This window comes from Perognathus longimembris, chromosome 8, assembly GCF_023159225.1.
Source record: "Perognathus longimembris pacificus isolate PPM17 chromosome 8, ASM2315922v1, whole genome shotgun sequence".
In the NCBI taxonomy this organism is placed as follows: Eukaryota; Metazoa; Chordata; class Mammalia; order Rodentia; family Heteromyidae; genus Perognathus; species Perognathus longimembris.
The window spans coordinates 46,055,766-46,071,850 of NC_063168.1; the positions used below are offsets into that span (position 1 = coordinate 46,055,766).

At 44.6% G+C, this 16,085-nt stretch overlaps 1 protein-coding gene across 1 annotated transcript; it reads left to right on the plus strand.

The window, feature by feature from the left end:
- The first annotated feature begins 733 nt into the window (after positions 1-733).
- On the plus strand, positions 734-11,271 carry Mcfd2 (multiple coagulation factor deficiency 2, ER cargo receptor complex subunit). The gene is made up of 4 exons (XM_048352981.1): positions 734-844; positions 8,128-8,288; positions 9,103-9,262; positions 11,035-11,271. The coding sequence occupies exons 2-4, from the start codon at positions 8,140-8,142 to the stop codon at positions 11,164-11,166; spliced, it is 441 nt and encodes a 146-aa protein (XP_048208938.1). The 5' UTR covers positions 734-844; positions 8,128-8,139; the 3' UTR covers positions 11,167-11,271.
- Positions 11,272-16,085: the final 4,814 nt, after the last annotated feature.

Sequence of the window (16,085 nt, forward strand, 5' to 3'; positions counted from 1 at the left end):
GAGGCCCATGGAGAGCCAGGTGGAAAGTGGAGTCCCTCAGAGAGGAGAGAGGCTTATGCCTATCAGAGGCTTGTGGAGAACAAGCGGCCTGCAGAGAGGCCTGTGGACAGGAGAAGCCTGTGAAAAGGAAGAAAGAAAAGAAACTCGCCCCTTGGAGGCTGCAACTGCTCCTAGCTCTGGGGTAGCCAGGCAGTTGCAAAGTGACTAATAAAACTCATTTGTCACCTTTAAATAGTGCTCAGTGGATTTTCTCGCTCCCCAGAATACAACAGTGGCGCTATAGTTCGCCCAATAACGTCGGATGGGACTTAGTGAATGGGTATGGAAGCTGATGAGGCTGTGGAATGGAGCAAGCAGAAGGTCGGAAGTAGGACAATGTGGAAAACACAGGACCAGAGGCTGCCCCCATGTCTTCGAAACAGAGTTAGAGTTCTTATCTCTTTCTTCTCTATGCACAGTTAAAAGAGACCTGCAAAGCTGAAGCAGGCCGCGGTCCTCCTCAGTCCACCTTGTCCTATCCACTGGCATACCAGACACCAAACTGTGTTCCCAAGGATTCCAGGGTTTCAATGGCCTCACTCCAGCAGGAGCAAGGAGCGGTGGCCCGCTCTGAAGGCCGGCAGCCCGGCTTACGACTGGTGTTCCACGTGGACTTCAGCAGGGGGCGGGGCCGACGCCACCAGAGGGTGGGGCCAGTGGCGACACGGGGCGGGAGGGAGGCAGTGCGTCTGCGCAGCTGGTCCGGGACCCGGTGGGCGGGCTGGAGAGAGAGAGAGCGTCCTGGGGACGGGGGCTGGTTAGGCTCAAGCCAAAGGACTTCGCGTGTGTGGCTGGGACCGTAAGGGTAAGTGAACTCAGGAGCCGCGACTCAGTCGTCCGTAGCAGAGCGGGACCCCCGGGGCCAGGGGCTGGAGTGGCTGGGCGGAGGGCTTGGTCCCCGGGCGGTCACGGGACGCTCGGAGGCCGAGAGCAGGGCCTGTTCCCTGGGGTGGAAGCCTGTGTTCCCGCCCTTAGGCTCAGGAGCCAGACTGGACCAGTCGGGTGGATCATCGCGCCCTGGGACCTCCAGGACTTGGCTTTGGAGCAGCTGTGCGGACTTGAGTACTGGCCAGAGTCGGTCCGAAAAGCTTGTGGACTTGAGGCATTAGCCTCTGTCCGCCTCGGTTTCCTCATCTGCTTTTGGGGGAGACTCGGGGACTGTCGGAGCTAAGCGGCTGGCTGGCTAGGCTGAGCCGGGTCTGAGTGGCAAGGAGAGGGAAGCTGAACTCTCTCTCTGGGCATGGCACCGCCATCCACGCAGGTGCCCAGACAGAAACCTAGGCGTCGTTCTCACCTTTACCCACTTTGAATCCATCCAAAGCTATCTTTAGATAGGTCATTTTTCCAGCACACCCTGCCCGCCCTCGCTGAACCAGGCTCCCATCGCTGCTCTCTGGACTACCTCAGTAGCTTCTAGCTCTGTACTCCTCCCTTGCATCCTTCTAGATCCCTCCCAGTTTGTTCTAGGAGAGCTAGAGCCATGGCCTTAACACAGAACTTTCACCTGTCTCTTGTTGCTTCCCCCATTTCTTTGCCCTTCTATGAATTCTCATTCTTTCAAGCACTGGCACAGAACTTACAGGGCCCTTTGTGTCCTCTCCTCTGTACTTTATTCAAGACTCATCCATCTTCAACTGTATTGCATCTTTTTGTTCCTAGCTTAATCCGAGTCCCTTCTGGAAGTAAGGTGTATTTTCTCTGCCTGATGCACTATTCTTTGGTTGAAATGTGCTCCATGCTTCATGGTTTATTCCAGATATAAGTTTGAGCTTCTCTGTAACATTCCCCAGGGGTGTCTTATTAGTGGCCTTCCTTTTTCACGAAGCTGTAGCATCTGTGTGAGAGGAGTCTACCTGGGTCACAGTCTTACCCTTAGTACCTCTGTGATCCTGCACTTTGGGTGATACCAGGCTCTTAGTATGTTATTAAATTGAGTGTAAGTGAAGAATCACTTCACCTTTAGGCTTCTCAAATGAACAAGCAGATCAATTAAATGCTGGCCTTTTCAGAATCAAGTCTCAACCCTCAGCCCATGTAGCTCTATCCTAAGAACTTTTTTTTCTCTCTCTCTCTTTAATCCAAGACTATGGCAGTGGTAAATGGGGGAAAGTACAGATCAGAGTTTTCTTTGACTTTGGCTCTAGGTACAGGATGTCTGGAGCTCCTGGGATTTATCTTGCAGGTTGTTGGTGAATGTGGCTGGTTTGACTGTAAATTGTTAATTAACTAAGGGCCTCTGGCCTGAGAGAAAAGCTGCCAGCAACTGCCAGGGGAAAAGCTGACTTCTAACTCTCATGTTCTGATAGGCGTTAACGACTCGATGAGAGGGAAGGGTGGCCCATGCCAAAGCAGAGGGTGGGAGCACTCCAAGGGGAAATGCCAGCTTAGATGGAAGGCTTTATGATAAGAACAACACATCTAGGTGCCAAGACCCATGGCTTTAGACCATATTACCCCAACACAGGGTGCTGGCCCTCAGAGAGGTGGGAAAAGAAAAACAGGAAGGAACATTATGTGACCATATGTTAAGGTTAAATGAGCATGAGAGGCTACAGATTGTGGCCAGAGAAAGGACTATGTGGCATTGACTAGGTGACATTTGAAATGGGCCTAGAAGAAATGGACAGATGGTACTAGTGTGAGCAAAGGCTATAAAACAGGAAGAAGCTGCTGGACTAGTGTGGGACACTTCAGGAGGCCCACTAACAGTGGTGGACCGCTGACGATGGTCCACACCGCCCTCCCAGGACTAAGATTGATCCTTGGGATAGATGTCAAGGCATAGGTTGGGTCCTGAAATATCTTGGCAGAAATCTCTCTTGTGGTTTATTCTCCAGCCTGGCCTTTATTATTTTTTGAAGAAGGCCAGGAATTTGAAAGTACGGGGATTTATCTTGCAGGCTGTGTGCCCATGGCCTTGAACCAAGTAGTTGATGTGGATGATGTAACTTGTTCTTTGGACAGAATGGAGTTGCTTGTTTCCTTTTGACTGTGAACAGTCTCGTTTGTTAACAAGATGGCAGTCAGATTCCTTATTGCCCTGCAGTACTTGAGGACTTCTTTTATATGTTTAGATTTGGCTCTTAGCGTGTTTCAGTGACTAGAAACCTGCAATAGCATACAAAAGTAAGGCAAGTTCAAACTCAGTGGTCTTTGGCTTTTATCGCTGAAAAAGGGATAATTTAGATCTACATTTGTGGTGGGGGGGAGGGATGCGCGCATGTATGTGCACCCCCACCAGTTCTGGGCCTTGAACTTGGGACTTGGATGCTGTTCCTGAGGGTTTTTAAATTTTTTTAATTGTTATTGTAAAGATGATATACAGAGGGCTTACAGTCACATAAGTCAGGTAAAGAGTACATTTCTGGGCTGGGAATGTGGCTTAGTGGTCGAGTGCTTGCCTAGCATGCATGAAGCCCTGGGTTCGATTCCTCAGTACCACATAAACAGAAAAAGCTGGAAGTGGTGCTGTGGCTCAAGTGGTACAGTGCTATCCATGAACAGAAATGCTCAGAAACAGTGCCCAGGCCTTGAGTTCAAGCCCCAGGACTGGCTACATAAATAAATGCAAACATTAAAAAAATCCACAGATAAAATGTTAAAAAAATACATTTTTTTTGGATAATATCACCCCTTCCCTTGCTCTCTCCTAGTTTTTTTCTGAGATGTTTTTTTCTCCCCCCGCCCCCCTCAAAAATGGTTCTCTAGCCAGGTACTGGTGACTCATATGCCTGTGATTCTAGCTACTAAGGAGGCTGAGATCTGAGAATTGTGGTTCAATGCCAGCCCAGGCAGGAAAGTCCTTGAAGCTTTTATCTCCAATTAACCACCAGAAACCCCGGAAGTGGAGCTGTGGCTCAAGTGATAGAGCATTAGCCTTGAGCTGAAGAGCTCAGGGACAGCACCCAGGCCCAGAGTTTAAGCCCCACCACCAACCAAAAGAAGAGAATGGTTCTCTACCATTTGAGCCACAGGTCTGCTTCTAGCTTTTTTGCTGGTTAATTGGAAATAAGAGTCTCACAAAGTCAGGTGCTGGTGGCTCATGCCATAATCCTAGCTACAGAGGAGGCTGAAATTTGAGGATCCCAGTTCAAAGCCAGAAGAGTCCATGAGACTCTTAACTCCAAGTGGTAGAGCACTAGCCTTGAGCAAAATAAGCCCAGGTTATAATGCCTAGGCCCAGAGTTAAAACCCGAGGCCTAGCAAAAAAAAAAAAAAGTCTCACAAACTTTCTTGCTCAGGATGGCTTCAAACTGCAATCCTTGTGTAATTAGAATTATAGGCGTGAGCCACCAGTGCTGTTAGACCTATACTTCTTTTCTTTTCTTTTTTTTTTTTTGCCAGTCCTGGGGCTTGAGCTCAGGGCCTGAGCACTGTCCCTGGCTTCTTTTTGCTCAAAGCTAGCACTCTACCACTTGAGCCACAGCACCCCTTCTGGCTTTTTCAACATATGTGGTGCTGAGGAATCGAACCCAGTGCTTCATGTATACGAGGCAAGCAGTCTACCACTAACTTGGCCATATTCCCAGCTCAGACCTACACTTCTTATAGTGCTAGTTCTTTGTTCTGTGTGTGTGTGTGTGTGTGTTCTCTGAACAGAAAACAACCTTCCTTCCCCCTCCCCTCCACACCCCAACTGGATACACTATGTATCCAGTTTGGGGTTAAGAGTGAAAGGTGCCATGGATTCATTGATCACCTAGCTCAGCTGTTTGCTAGACATGTCAAAGTCCTATTCTTAGTTACATTGACATCAACACTTGGCAATGTAATCAGTCCTTCAGCCCTCTAAGAACTATGACCTACAGGCTGAGAACCACAGTTTCTCTTCCAACCACTATACCTTTTTCTGGGAATGTCTTCTCATAGCCAGTCTAACAAGAAACACTGATATGTAATCAGGCTGTTTGCAAGAATTTGTTCATAGCTATCATCCACTGTGGACAGGAGCCTTTTGCTGATACTGGGGATTGAATACAGGACTCTATATTAGTTAAGCAGGTACTCTAGCACTCAAGCCATACCTTCAACCATCCTTTTTTGTTATTGTTATTTTATAAGACAGGTCTCACCTGGGCTGGTCTGAGCTGTGAATTTCCCTGTTTCCCTGAATTGTGGGAGTTACAGCTGTGTACCATAGCACTTATCCATTGGTTGAGATAGAGTTTTATGCCAGAATTGGCCTCAAAATCCAATCCCCATTCTCTGCCTCCAAAGTAGTTAGGATTACAGGATTTAGCCACTGCACTCAGCTGACAAGAGCCTAGTAATGGGACCTTATAGCAAAAACACTAAGCTACACTCAGGCAGGCCTTCTAGAAGTTAGGTGTGGTGATGCATGCTTGTAATTCCAATACTTGGGAGGCTTGGGGAAGAAGCTACCTGGAGCCTACATAGTAGCTGTCTCAAAACAAAGAGGGCTTAGCAAAGAAAGAGACAATGGTTGTAAATGAGTCTGAAAGGCTTTAGAGGAGCTAGATCCCTTCTCTAGTTTCTCCTGTCCTAGAACCCAAGATGTGTGCTCAGACCAAGTTGTTCTGCTGAGTAAACTACTTAATGAATTCACTGCTAGTTGTAACTTGAGATTTTGTTTTCTGGTAGTAGTACGTACAGCCACAGTGCCTTGTCAGGGTCTGGGTACTTTTATTTGGTAAAACTGAAAGTATGGTTTTTGGCTGCCCCTGAGTTATTTTCTAGAGATGAGAATTAACTGGAAACTTTCTTATCCATGTAGTATTGGAACAGAATTATGGGAGCAACTACTTTAAGTACTTATTATCACTATCATCATCATTTATTATTATTGCTGGTCCTGGGCTTGGGCCTGGGAGCTGTCCCTGAACCTTTTTTAGCTCCAGGATAGTGCTTTACCACTTGAGGCACAACTCTGCTTCTAGCTTTTTTGCCAGTCCTGGGGCTTGAACTGGGAGCCTGAGCACTGACCCTGGCTTCTTTTTGCTCAAGGCTAGCACTCTACCACTTGAGCCACAGTGCTACTTCTGGCTTTTTCTGTTTACCTGGTGCTGAAGAATTGAACCCAGGGCTTCATGTATGCTAGGCAATCACTCTACCACTAAGCCACATTCCCAGTCCCCCCTCCTTTTTTTGGTAATTATTTGGAGATTAGAATCTCACTCACTTTCCTGTTTGGGCTGGCTTTTAACCATAGTTCTCAGATCTTAGCCTCCTGAGTAGCTAGGATTATAGATGTAAGCCACCAGTGCCTGGCTTTAAATACATATTTATAAATACCAAATCAATAAAGTAAAACTAAGATCACAACCTATCCTAATCTCATGATTCAACAGACATTGGTAACAGTTTTTAGTCCTGTGTGTAGGAGACATATATACCTATTTTTATTTTTACAAAAGTGAATTATTCTTGGAGATTTTTGTACTTGGCTCTTTCATTTAATCTGTATTGAAAACCTTTTCTTATGCAGTGTTGCATTGTGCAGATTGCATTATGATGTTGCTGCTCAGTAGTAATGCTAGATTCTGTTTCCTAGCACCCCCAAAGAATACATCCCAGTGACTTGTTTTTATAACCATATGGGGATGAGCAAAATGGGTTTGGGAAATTTTGCTAAATATTATAGGGTAACATACTCAGGGTCCTTTTATTTTTGTTAATAGCAACAACAGCAATAACAAAGACTTGAACTCAGGGCCTCGTGCTTTCACTTAACTTTTTCAACTCAAGGCTGGTTAGTGTTCTATCATGAGCCATACCTTCACTTCTAGCTCTTTACTGGTTAATTAATTGGAGATAAGAATCTCAAGAGCTGCTAGTCACAGCCTCCTGAGTAGCTACACTACAGGGGGCCTTCAGGGTCCTTTTAGGATTGACAGGGAGCAGTAACAACTCTGCTTCTTAGCTTTAGGCACAGCTTCTGACATCTGCTTTGAGCATAGCACTGTAAGAATGGGACCAGTTCCTTTTACTTTACTGTTGTGGGTTTGGGCCCAGCTCCTGGTGAACCCTTAGGAATCGCTGGTCCTTGTTACTCAACAGATTCTGAGAAGTGAATGTTAGGTCAGACCTCTTCTTATTTTCTATATTTGAGTCTCTAGCTGCCCTTCCCCTTCCTCCTTCTGAGCAGTCTAAACTCCAGGAAAGATCAGTTCTCCTAGTTAAACCAACAATTCTTAAAGGAGGAATGCTGTGGGAATAAAGTGCTCACTGCTCTCAAGGAGTTTGCCCTGTGGCCAACTGAGTTTTCTTGTTAATCATCATTTCAAGCCTTGTGAGGCCCTAGGAGGACTTGAGAGAATACTAATTTCTTGGTGACTTTCCTTCTCAGTGCTCTTTCCCCATAGTTAAGTTACTTTCTGCCTTCCCAACTCCGGGATGTAGTTGATGCCTTCTTTTAGTGTTTAACTGCTTCAGATGTTGGTCTGTCATACTGCTTCTCGTAGTCCCTCAGAGTGCCTTTGATCTGCAACACTTCTTTCTCCACAGAGCTGCCAGAGGAGTCAGTAGAGAGTCAAGCTGTGATCTCATCTCCCAGTCACAAGTTATTAGTTGCGCCTCATTGTCCTCAGGAAATGGCATCCCCTCTGTGTGTTCAGTATGACATGTCCACCTTTGTATCTACCTGCTGTTGTCAGCTACAACAGAGGCAATCATGTCTCAGTCTCCTAAGACATGAAACCATGTATATTTCATGTACTTTCTTTCCCACTTGTGTGCCCTTGCTCTCACCATTCCCTCAGTTTCCCCACCCTTGCACATCTTTCCAGGCGTAGCGGAGCATCACCATGTCTGTCAGCCATCTCTGGTTTCCCATCATCCAGGGAAATTTCCCTGAACTCCCCAGAGTGCTTTCTTGAATACACCTCATTCTTTGCTTTCAATCCTCCCCCAACAGAGTAGAAATCTCCCTTCCCCATTCAAATGATGGGGACCTGAGCAGCCCATAGTTATCCCATAATTTTGTGGCAGAGCTAGATGTAGGCCTGGTTTGATAGTGTCAGCCCCAGCTTCACTGCCTGCCGGGGTGATCAGAAGGGTACTTTGTCAAGACTTGGAAGAAACCTAAGCTCCACAACTCTGCCTTCATCTTCTGTGTTCCCCACCTTCCAGGTACCAGTGACCATGAGATCACTGCAGCTTCTCAGAGCCCCTTTCCTGTGTGGCCTACTCTGGGCCTTTTATGCTCCACGTACCAGGGCTCAGGAGCCTGGGGCCGGTGCCCCCCATCCCGGCAGCGTGGGCCTGGATAAGAACACAGTGCATGACCAAGAGTACGTATTCAGCTGGGGCAGGGGTCCGGGGATCTGCCATCATCTACAGCTGCAGGCAGAAATGGGGGCACATTCAGTCCTCTCCCTTTGTCCTGTTTGTGTGGCTCTTGGGCATGTTTCAAATGACATTCACTCCTAAGAGCCTAGTAGCAAGGTATTCTTTATTCTTGTATCACAAGAGGAGGATCCTGAGGTCCAGATAGGATGAATTACTTGTCTGAACTCATTCTTTGTCTTTCACCCCCACAGATAGACACATGTACAGATAGGCATACTCACAGACATAGTACAAGGGGCCTTAATCCAGAATATAACTAAGGTTTCTTGACAGGGTATTGACAAGACCTTTTGTTGTTGTTGGTGGTGGTCGTGGGGCTTGAACTCAGGCCCTGAGCTTTTTCCACTCAGGGCTAGAGCTCTGCTACTTGGAGCCACAGTGCCACTTCCAGACAAGACGTTTTCTCAAGTGATACATTCAAGCACTGACACAGTCATAGTTCTGTTTTCAGTTGGGTCAGTCCCCCACATAAACTTTGTTATCCTGAAATTATTTTTTTTAAAAGTATTTTGCAGGTGCTAGCCTAAAAGTATTATAGTAAAATTCTAATAATAAAGAGGAAAGCAAATGAACAAACACCCTAACTTGCTAGTGGAACAAATAAACGGCTTAGCATTGGTCCCTCTCCTTTCATGGCTCTGTCTATATGTCACCCTTGAATGTGGTCTGCTGCTGTTCTCTGAGTTGGAGAAATTGAAGATCTTGAACTTTTCAGCATCCTTACAGTTTTGGCGTAATCTGATTGTTGGTTTTTAGGCATATCATGGAGCATCTAGAAGGTGTCATCAACAAACCAGAGGCAGAGATGTCACCACAAGAACTGCAGCTTCATTATTTCAAAATGCACGATTATGATGGCAATAATTTGCTTGACGGCTTAGAGCTCTCCACAGCCATCACACATGTCCATAAGGAGGTAGGTCAGGCAGTGACTTGTTGGGCGGATCTGGGAAAACCTCCTTTGGTGGTGTGTGCCACTTCCTGTTCACTCTCCTTTCCCTCAGGGTAATCTGCTGAACCAGAGGCCCAGAGCTAAGCATATGTATCTTTAGTGCTTAAGTATTTCTGCCACACACCAGAGTTTGAGAGCCAGTGCCTAGAAAGACAGGCACCATTTGCAATGCAGAGCAGGGGAAATAGAAGCTATTTTATTTGAGAAAAATGGCAAACCAGAGGACCTTGGCAGTTTGTGTCATACTATATACATTGCCTTGTAGTTTCCTAAGTACTTTCAAGTCAGAGAACTTGCTAGCTATTTATAGCAGCCCATGTAGGTAGGAGCAAGCACCTTTATTGCTTCTGTATTCAAGGTGACAAAATTAAAATCCGTACCTTATTCCTCCAGATTTAATGCCATCCCTGGTGATAAAGGTGTGATCACATTGGCTGCCAGGAGTGTAGGTTGAGGTTTGCTGTGAAGGCAGTAGGGGACACTGGTAGTTTTTCAGGGGGGAAGGACATTTTTGTGGGAGGCAGATTGATGGACAGGAGGGAGAAGAGTTAGGGTCCAGCAATACTGGCTGATGAGGACACTGATGGCATAGAGAAGAACCAGGGAATATGGGAGAGGTGGTGAAGGAAGAAGCAGCCAAGGAAATGAATGGTTAAGCTTTGTACCTGAAGGGCCCCACTATACCTGCTTCTGAAGCAGGACATTTAGTTTCTCCTTAAAGACCATAACAAGTTCTGCTGTTTCACCACACCTTTTTCCTCTCTTGTTTGGATCTCAAGATGTTGCCCAATGTTTCACTGTTTTCACTTTATGAAACAAATTGTGCATTGAGCTGACCTCAGGAGGGCTTGGGCAGTTAGGCTTTTCTCTAACATGAGTATATAGGTCATCGTATCTGAAACTCAGAGTTCGGTGTAGGTCATCATATCTGAAACTCAGAGTTCGGTGTAAGCTAGATCAAGTTGTCTAGAATGAATATAAATTATTTTTATAACTTGAAACAAATTAGCTAGCTAGCTATCATTTTTATAGTGCTGGTCGTGGTGCTGGGTTTGGGCGCTGTCAAAGCTAGCATTCTACCACTTGAGCTACAACTTTACTTCCTACTTATTGGTGGTTAATTGGAGATAAGAGTTTCATAGACTTTCCTGCCCTTGCTTTGAACCAAGATCCTTAGATTTCAGGCTCTTGAGTAGCAAGATTACAGGCGTGAGCCACTGATGCCTGGCTACAAATAGTTTTGTTTGTTTTTGGTGGTCCTGGGTCTTGAACTCAGGGCCTGGGCACTATCCCTGGCTTCTTTTGCTCAAGGTTAGTGCTCTCCCGCTTGAACCACAGCTCTGTTTCCAGCATTTTGGGTAGTTTGTTGGAGATAAAAGTCTTGTAGACTCTCCTTCCCAGAACCACAATCCTCAGATCTCAGCATCAATCCTCAGATCTCAGCCTCCTGAGTAGCTAGGATTATAGTCAGCCACCAGTGCCTGACTCCAATAGTATTTTTTAAACAAATAAGCAAGGGCCTGCTTTGATTGCATCTTTTAGCTGAGAAGTATAATTTCTATATTCCATTATTGTAAATTTATTCTGTATCTAATTTATGAGTTTGTTGATTCCTAGAAGTAGCCATGTATTATGTTAAAAAGTTTTTTTCACATGTATAAGCATGGGTATTTTGGATATTAGCTACTTCTTCCAGTAATATGCAACTCATCATTGTCTAATTTATTTATTTGTAGGAGGGGAGTGAGCAGGCACCACCAATGAGTGAAGATGAACTAATCAACATAATAGATGGTGTGTTGAGAGATGATGACAAAAATAATGATGGATACATTGACTATGCTGAGTTTGCAAAATCACTGCAGTAGAGGTTATTTGGCTATCTCCTAGTTAGATGCAAATGTGACCCGTGATAATGTGATTGAACACTTCTGATAATGTAAAATAAAGTATTTCCAACTACTGCTACAGCATTTTGGTAAAATTGTGTAACGATTTGTTACACTGGGGTGAAAAGGAGAAAATGAGAAGTAAAAGAGGAAAAATAGAACATCCTGTAGTCACTAAGTGCTGTCAAAAGTCTTATTGGACAAGGGCTTGATTAAATAATTCTTTTAAAGAATATTGGATAATTGGAGCCAAGCTCAGGAATTTGACTAGAGAATATTGCTTGTTTGTCTTTTTTAAATTTCAGTTCATGTTACCTAAAAATGTAAGACATTAAATAAGTTTTGCCAAAAAGACACACTTCTCAGTAACAATCAAAGGACAGAGTGAATACCAGATGTTTGCCCTGGCAGGTCTTGCCTCCTTAGGTAAATGGTCAGTATTTTGTGATGTTATCTTGGCTGCATAATAGGTAATTTCTCTGGACAAGCGGCTCTGTGTAGGCTGCATCAAACTCACAGCCTAAAAAGAATGTTAAATATTGAGTTTATCTGTCTGTGCTGTCTAAGATTCTGTATCTGGCATTTTTGAAATGATATTCACTGGCCTAAGTGATTAATCTCTTTCAGTATTTTATACAACTACTGCCACAATTATGTACTTACTTTCTATTGTCTTCAGTCTAGGAGACCTTGAATTTAAAAATACTCTCAAATCAGTAGCAAAAATTCTAGTTTTCTTAATATTTATACTTTGCTTTTATTTCCAAGGTTTCCTTTTTGGAATTTAAGAACTATTAGTACTGTAAGGACCTGGCACAGCAGGTTTGAACTATCAGCTGGCCCAACCCTAGTGATGAGTGAAAAGCTCATCTATCAAACATGGTGACTAACTTGATCCAAGTTCTTTTTTGAAGGAAAGTTGTTTATAAATTACCTCTTTCAGCCTGAATATATGACTTCTTTCATTTCAAGAAAGACTAGAAAACCTCTAACTAAAACCCCTCCAAGAGTGGATCTCCATAGTATTTGAAAGTGAGAAGAAGCCACTGATGGTAACTTAGTTTGTTGGGTGTGATAGATGTGCTGTGATAGCAAATTGCCAAAGTGGAGCTTGAAGGGGGAAAAGAAACTGTGTAACAATTTGCTGTAAGATGTATAGAGACTTATTTTCTTTATTAAACTATTCTTGTAAGAAAATGTATTTGTAAAAACGGTTTCCTGTGTTAAGTATGTGTGTGATCAAAGCTGACTAGCAAACTATTCTTATACTATCTCATTATTTTGAAGGATTATACAATGTATTCTGAATATCTAACCAATAAAACTGATGGAAAAAAGAAACAGTTAATTTTGTCTAGGCTTTTTCTCATGGCATGTCAAGAGCTGGTTTGTTTAATGCAGATGTTACAGGTGGTGTGACTATCCTTGGTTGTATTTCTCCTGCCTTTTTGCAGGGTAGCTTCTCAATATTCATCCACTTTCTTCTTTTAAGCGGTTTTCCCCCCTTCTGAGTGAAATCATTTTTTACTCTCTTTTCCAGCCATATTTAGATTGTGACAACAGTCTCTCGTCTGGGAGAATACGTAGTGTTTTTTCTTTGAGTCTGGTAGCTTTCTTTGCCAGAAAATTTAAGTAGATAGCATTATTGAAAATATCTCAGGCCTGAGCACAAAAGCACAGTCTCCCTGCCGTTCTTGGAATGACACTTTGCTTTGCCCGTTGAAAAGGAAGTTAGTGTTGCCTTTTTTTTTCCTCCCAAGATCCTTGAACTTTGAACTGGTCTTTCCTATATCCAGATCTTCCTATCTGTGATGAGAGTGAGAGAGGTCACTGAGAGAAGAAGAGAAACAGGTCTCTCAGGGTAGAAGTACCCTCATGAAAGCAGGCAAGATGGAACCCCTTTCTTCATAGCTGGCTACCCTCACGAAAATCCTGATGATGGGAGAGGAATCTGGGACATAAGCACGGCTTGTCACTCCCTGACCATAGCACACACCTCGCATTACCTGCGCAGGGCTCCAGCCTCAACACCTGCTTCAATGGTTTTTCAGAATGTGCACTCAATGGCCTGACATCTTGCAAGGAGATAATGTGCAGGAAGGGGGATGGGAAGCCTGACATGACTAAGGAGCATGAGCTCTGGACTCTGGTACATCTGCATAGAAATCCTGGTCCTTCTACTCCTTAGCTGTGAAGTCCCTAAACTTTAATCTCTCACCTGAAAAAAACAATCACTATAGTGTTGCCTATAGTGTACTTAACAAAGTGCTCCTGGTGCAGGGTTGTATGGAGCAGGTGCTAAATGCTTAGTTATATGTGTTACCGGAGGAGAGCTGCTTTTTTGCTGAAGGGAGGAGATGCAGACTGTTATGGCTCCTCCTGGACAGGAATTGAGTCTCCTCCATAAGTTCCTCCACATGAATGCATAGGGTAGGAGCCAATGAGTGCTCTGAGGAGAAGCTCATGGTCATGTCAGGTGCAGTCATAAAAGATAGCATTGATGAAGAAATCTGACTGAAGGTGACCCTATCTCCATTTCACCAGTCCCCTGACAGGTACAGGTAGCTTCCCTGGGCCATCTTCCATTAACCCTTTTGAAGAAGGGGAAGCAGACCCTCCCACCACTCCATCAGTACACAGAAAGCCCTAAGACACCAGCAGCACTAGCACCTTTATCCTCATTAAAAAGATCTAGAAACAGGAGAAGGTGAGGTGCCAGAGAATTTGTGGCACCATGGAGATGGAGACCATTCATGACAGCTGCTTCTGTGCTTGCTTTTTAAGAACTCTGACTGTCATTCCCCCATGGGATTGTGGACTGGTTTAAGATGGATGTTTTAAGACAAATGATGACAAAAACAAGATGACAAAGTATGGATATCTGTTATCTCAAGTTGTAGAAATTCCTCAAGAGCAACAGTCCCCCTCCCTATCTTCAATGCTCCCAGCCATGAGGGGGAACAGTGAGGCAAGAGGAGGGCATTGAAGGGAGGCAAGTTCTTTTGCACCCCTAAGAAATGAGCCCCCTCCTATGCTCATATGCCAAGGCAGGTGGATATGAAATGGGGAGCCCATGGCAGGAATTGTCAGAAGCGGTGTAAAAGGAGTCCACCCCTTGCTCTGGCTGTCACATCCAGGCAAACCAGCTTTTCAGAACTCTGAATCTGCCCTGAAGAAGCTGAACCAAATGAGGCCAGAAGCTCTTTTTTTGCCCCTGGAAAGAGTAAGTCTTGAATGCAGGACTTTCACACAAATTATCCTTGGGCCCTTAAGCATCTTCCCATTGCACTGGGAGGCTGGGCAAGGATGTGAAAGTCACACCTGCCAAGGGTAAAGGGTCCCACTGTCTAGGAAAGAGGGGGAAGTTCAAGGACAGCTTTGTACTCTGGGAGGGATGAGAGTATGCGGGTCCTGTCCAGGCAGCCGGAATCCCATAGGAATGCCCAAGAGGATGTGAGGGGCAGAGCTGCAGTTGCATGCAGCTCTAACAGGCATCCCGAGCAAGGTGACTTGATTTGGAAAAAAAACCTGGAGCTGTATGGGTGTCAGAGATTCAGAATGCCAGGGATAGTAAGGACCTATCCATCTCTTTTATTCATAGATATGTGGAGAGATGTGGAGTTCATAAAAAAATAAACAGATATTCCCTTCTTTTATCCTAAGCTCATAGATCTTGCTCTAGAAGGCACATGGCAGGCAGCACAGAGCACAGGAGAGCCAGGCAGCCAAATACTACTTTGCCTGCCTCTTACACATGCAGCCCTGTAGTGGGGTGGTGGACCCCTCTTCTTCTCTTGTTCCCTGGACAATGCCTTTCCCCCATGCACAGGAGGATCTGGGTCTACAATGTCAATCCTGTGTGACTCTTCGAATGCCAAGGAGTGAGATTTATTTTTTTTTAACATTGTTATTATAAAGGGATTACAGTAACTCAGGTAATGTGTACATTTCTTTTTTGGACAATGTCACCCCTTCCCTCTCTCTCTTACAGTTTTTCCCTTCAGTCCACACCGGTTGTATAGGGTATGTTCAGCATAGTGTTTAATAAGTACCACTGTGAAGGTGAGAATTTCATTATCTATCCAGAGGACTATCAGAATCCCTTCCTTAGCACTTAATACCACTTTTGTCATTTACAGACTAACCAGCAGATGGCAGCAGTGTCTCACAGAATGTATGGTCCCAGTCACCCCACTCAGGAGTTACTATTTTTCACAATCCACATTACTTTTTCACTCCTGGAAACTCCAAGCTCATTTCCTCCTTCCATCTGTCCCCTTACAGCCTCACTGTATTTCCAAGGATTTCATAACTGCATTCATTTCCCCCCCTCTGATACAGAGGCTGTGCTGAGCATGCAGTAGAAGAGCAAGGATAGGTAGGGAGACTACCCAAGATCACACATAAAAATCACCTTGACGGACCTCCATAGAAAGTTCAATTTCTAAATTGAACGTGTGCGTCATAGCACACGTTCTTCAGTTACACAGATATATATTCCCTGTCACAGACTTGTGGCACTCTACCAAGAATGAGGGTAGACTTTGGAGAAAGGATAAAAACTTTGGAATTGGCTACTGATGCCCCAGGAACTCCTAAATCTGCAACAGACATAAGAGCAGAGAAGCTACCTTATGTATGTAGATGGAGGTGATATGTAGCCTGAAATCCATAACTAGCTGTGAGGCAAGAAAGTATGGGCTGTTCAAAATATTCTCTGCATAAAGGATCCATCAAATCGCCATTATAAAAATTTAAACTAAAACTATTAAAAATGAGCTAATTCGACTCCCGGTGTGGGAACCAAAAAAAAAAAAAATGAGCTAAGCATGGCAGTACACATTTGAAATCCCAGCACTTAGGAGGCTGCAGAAAGATTTGGAGTTCAAAGCCAGTGT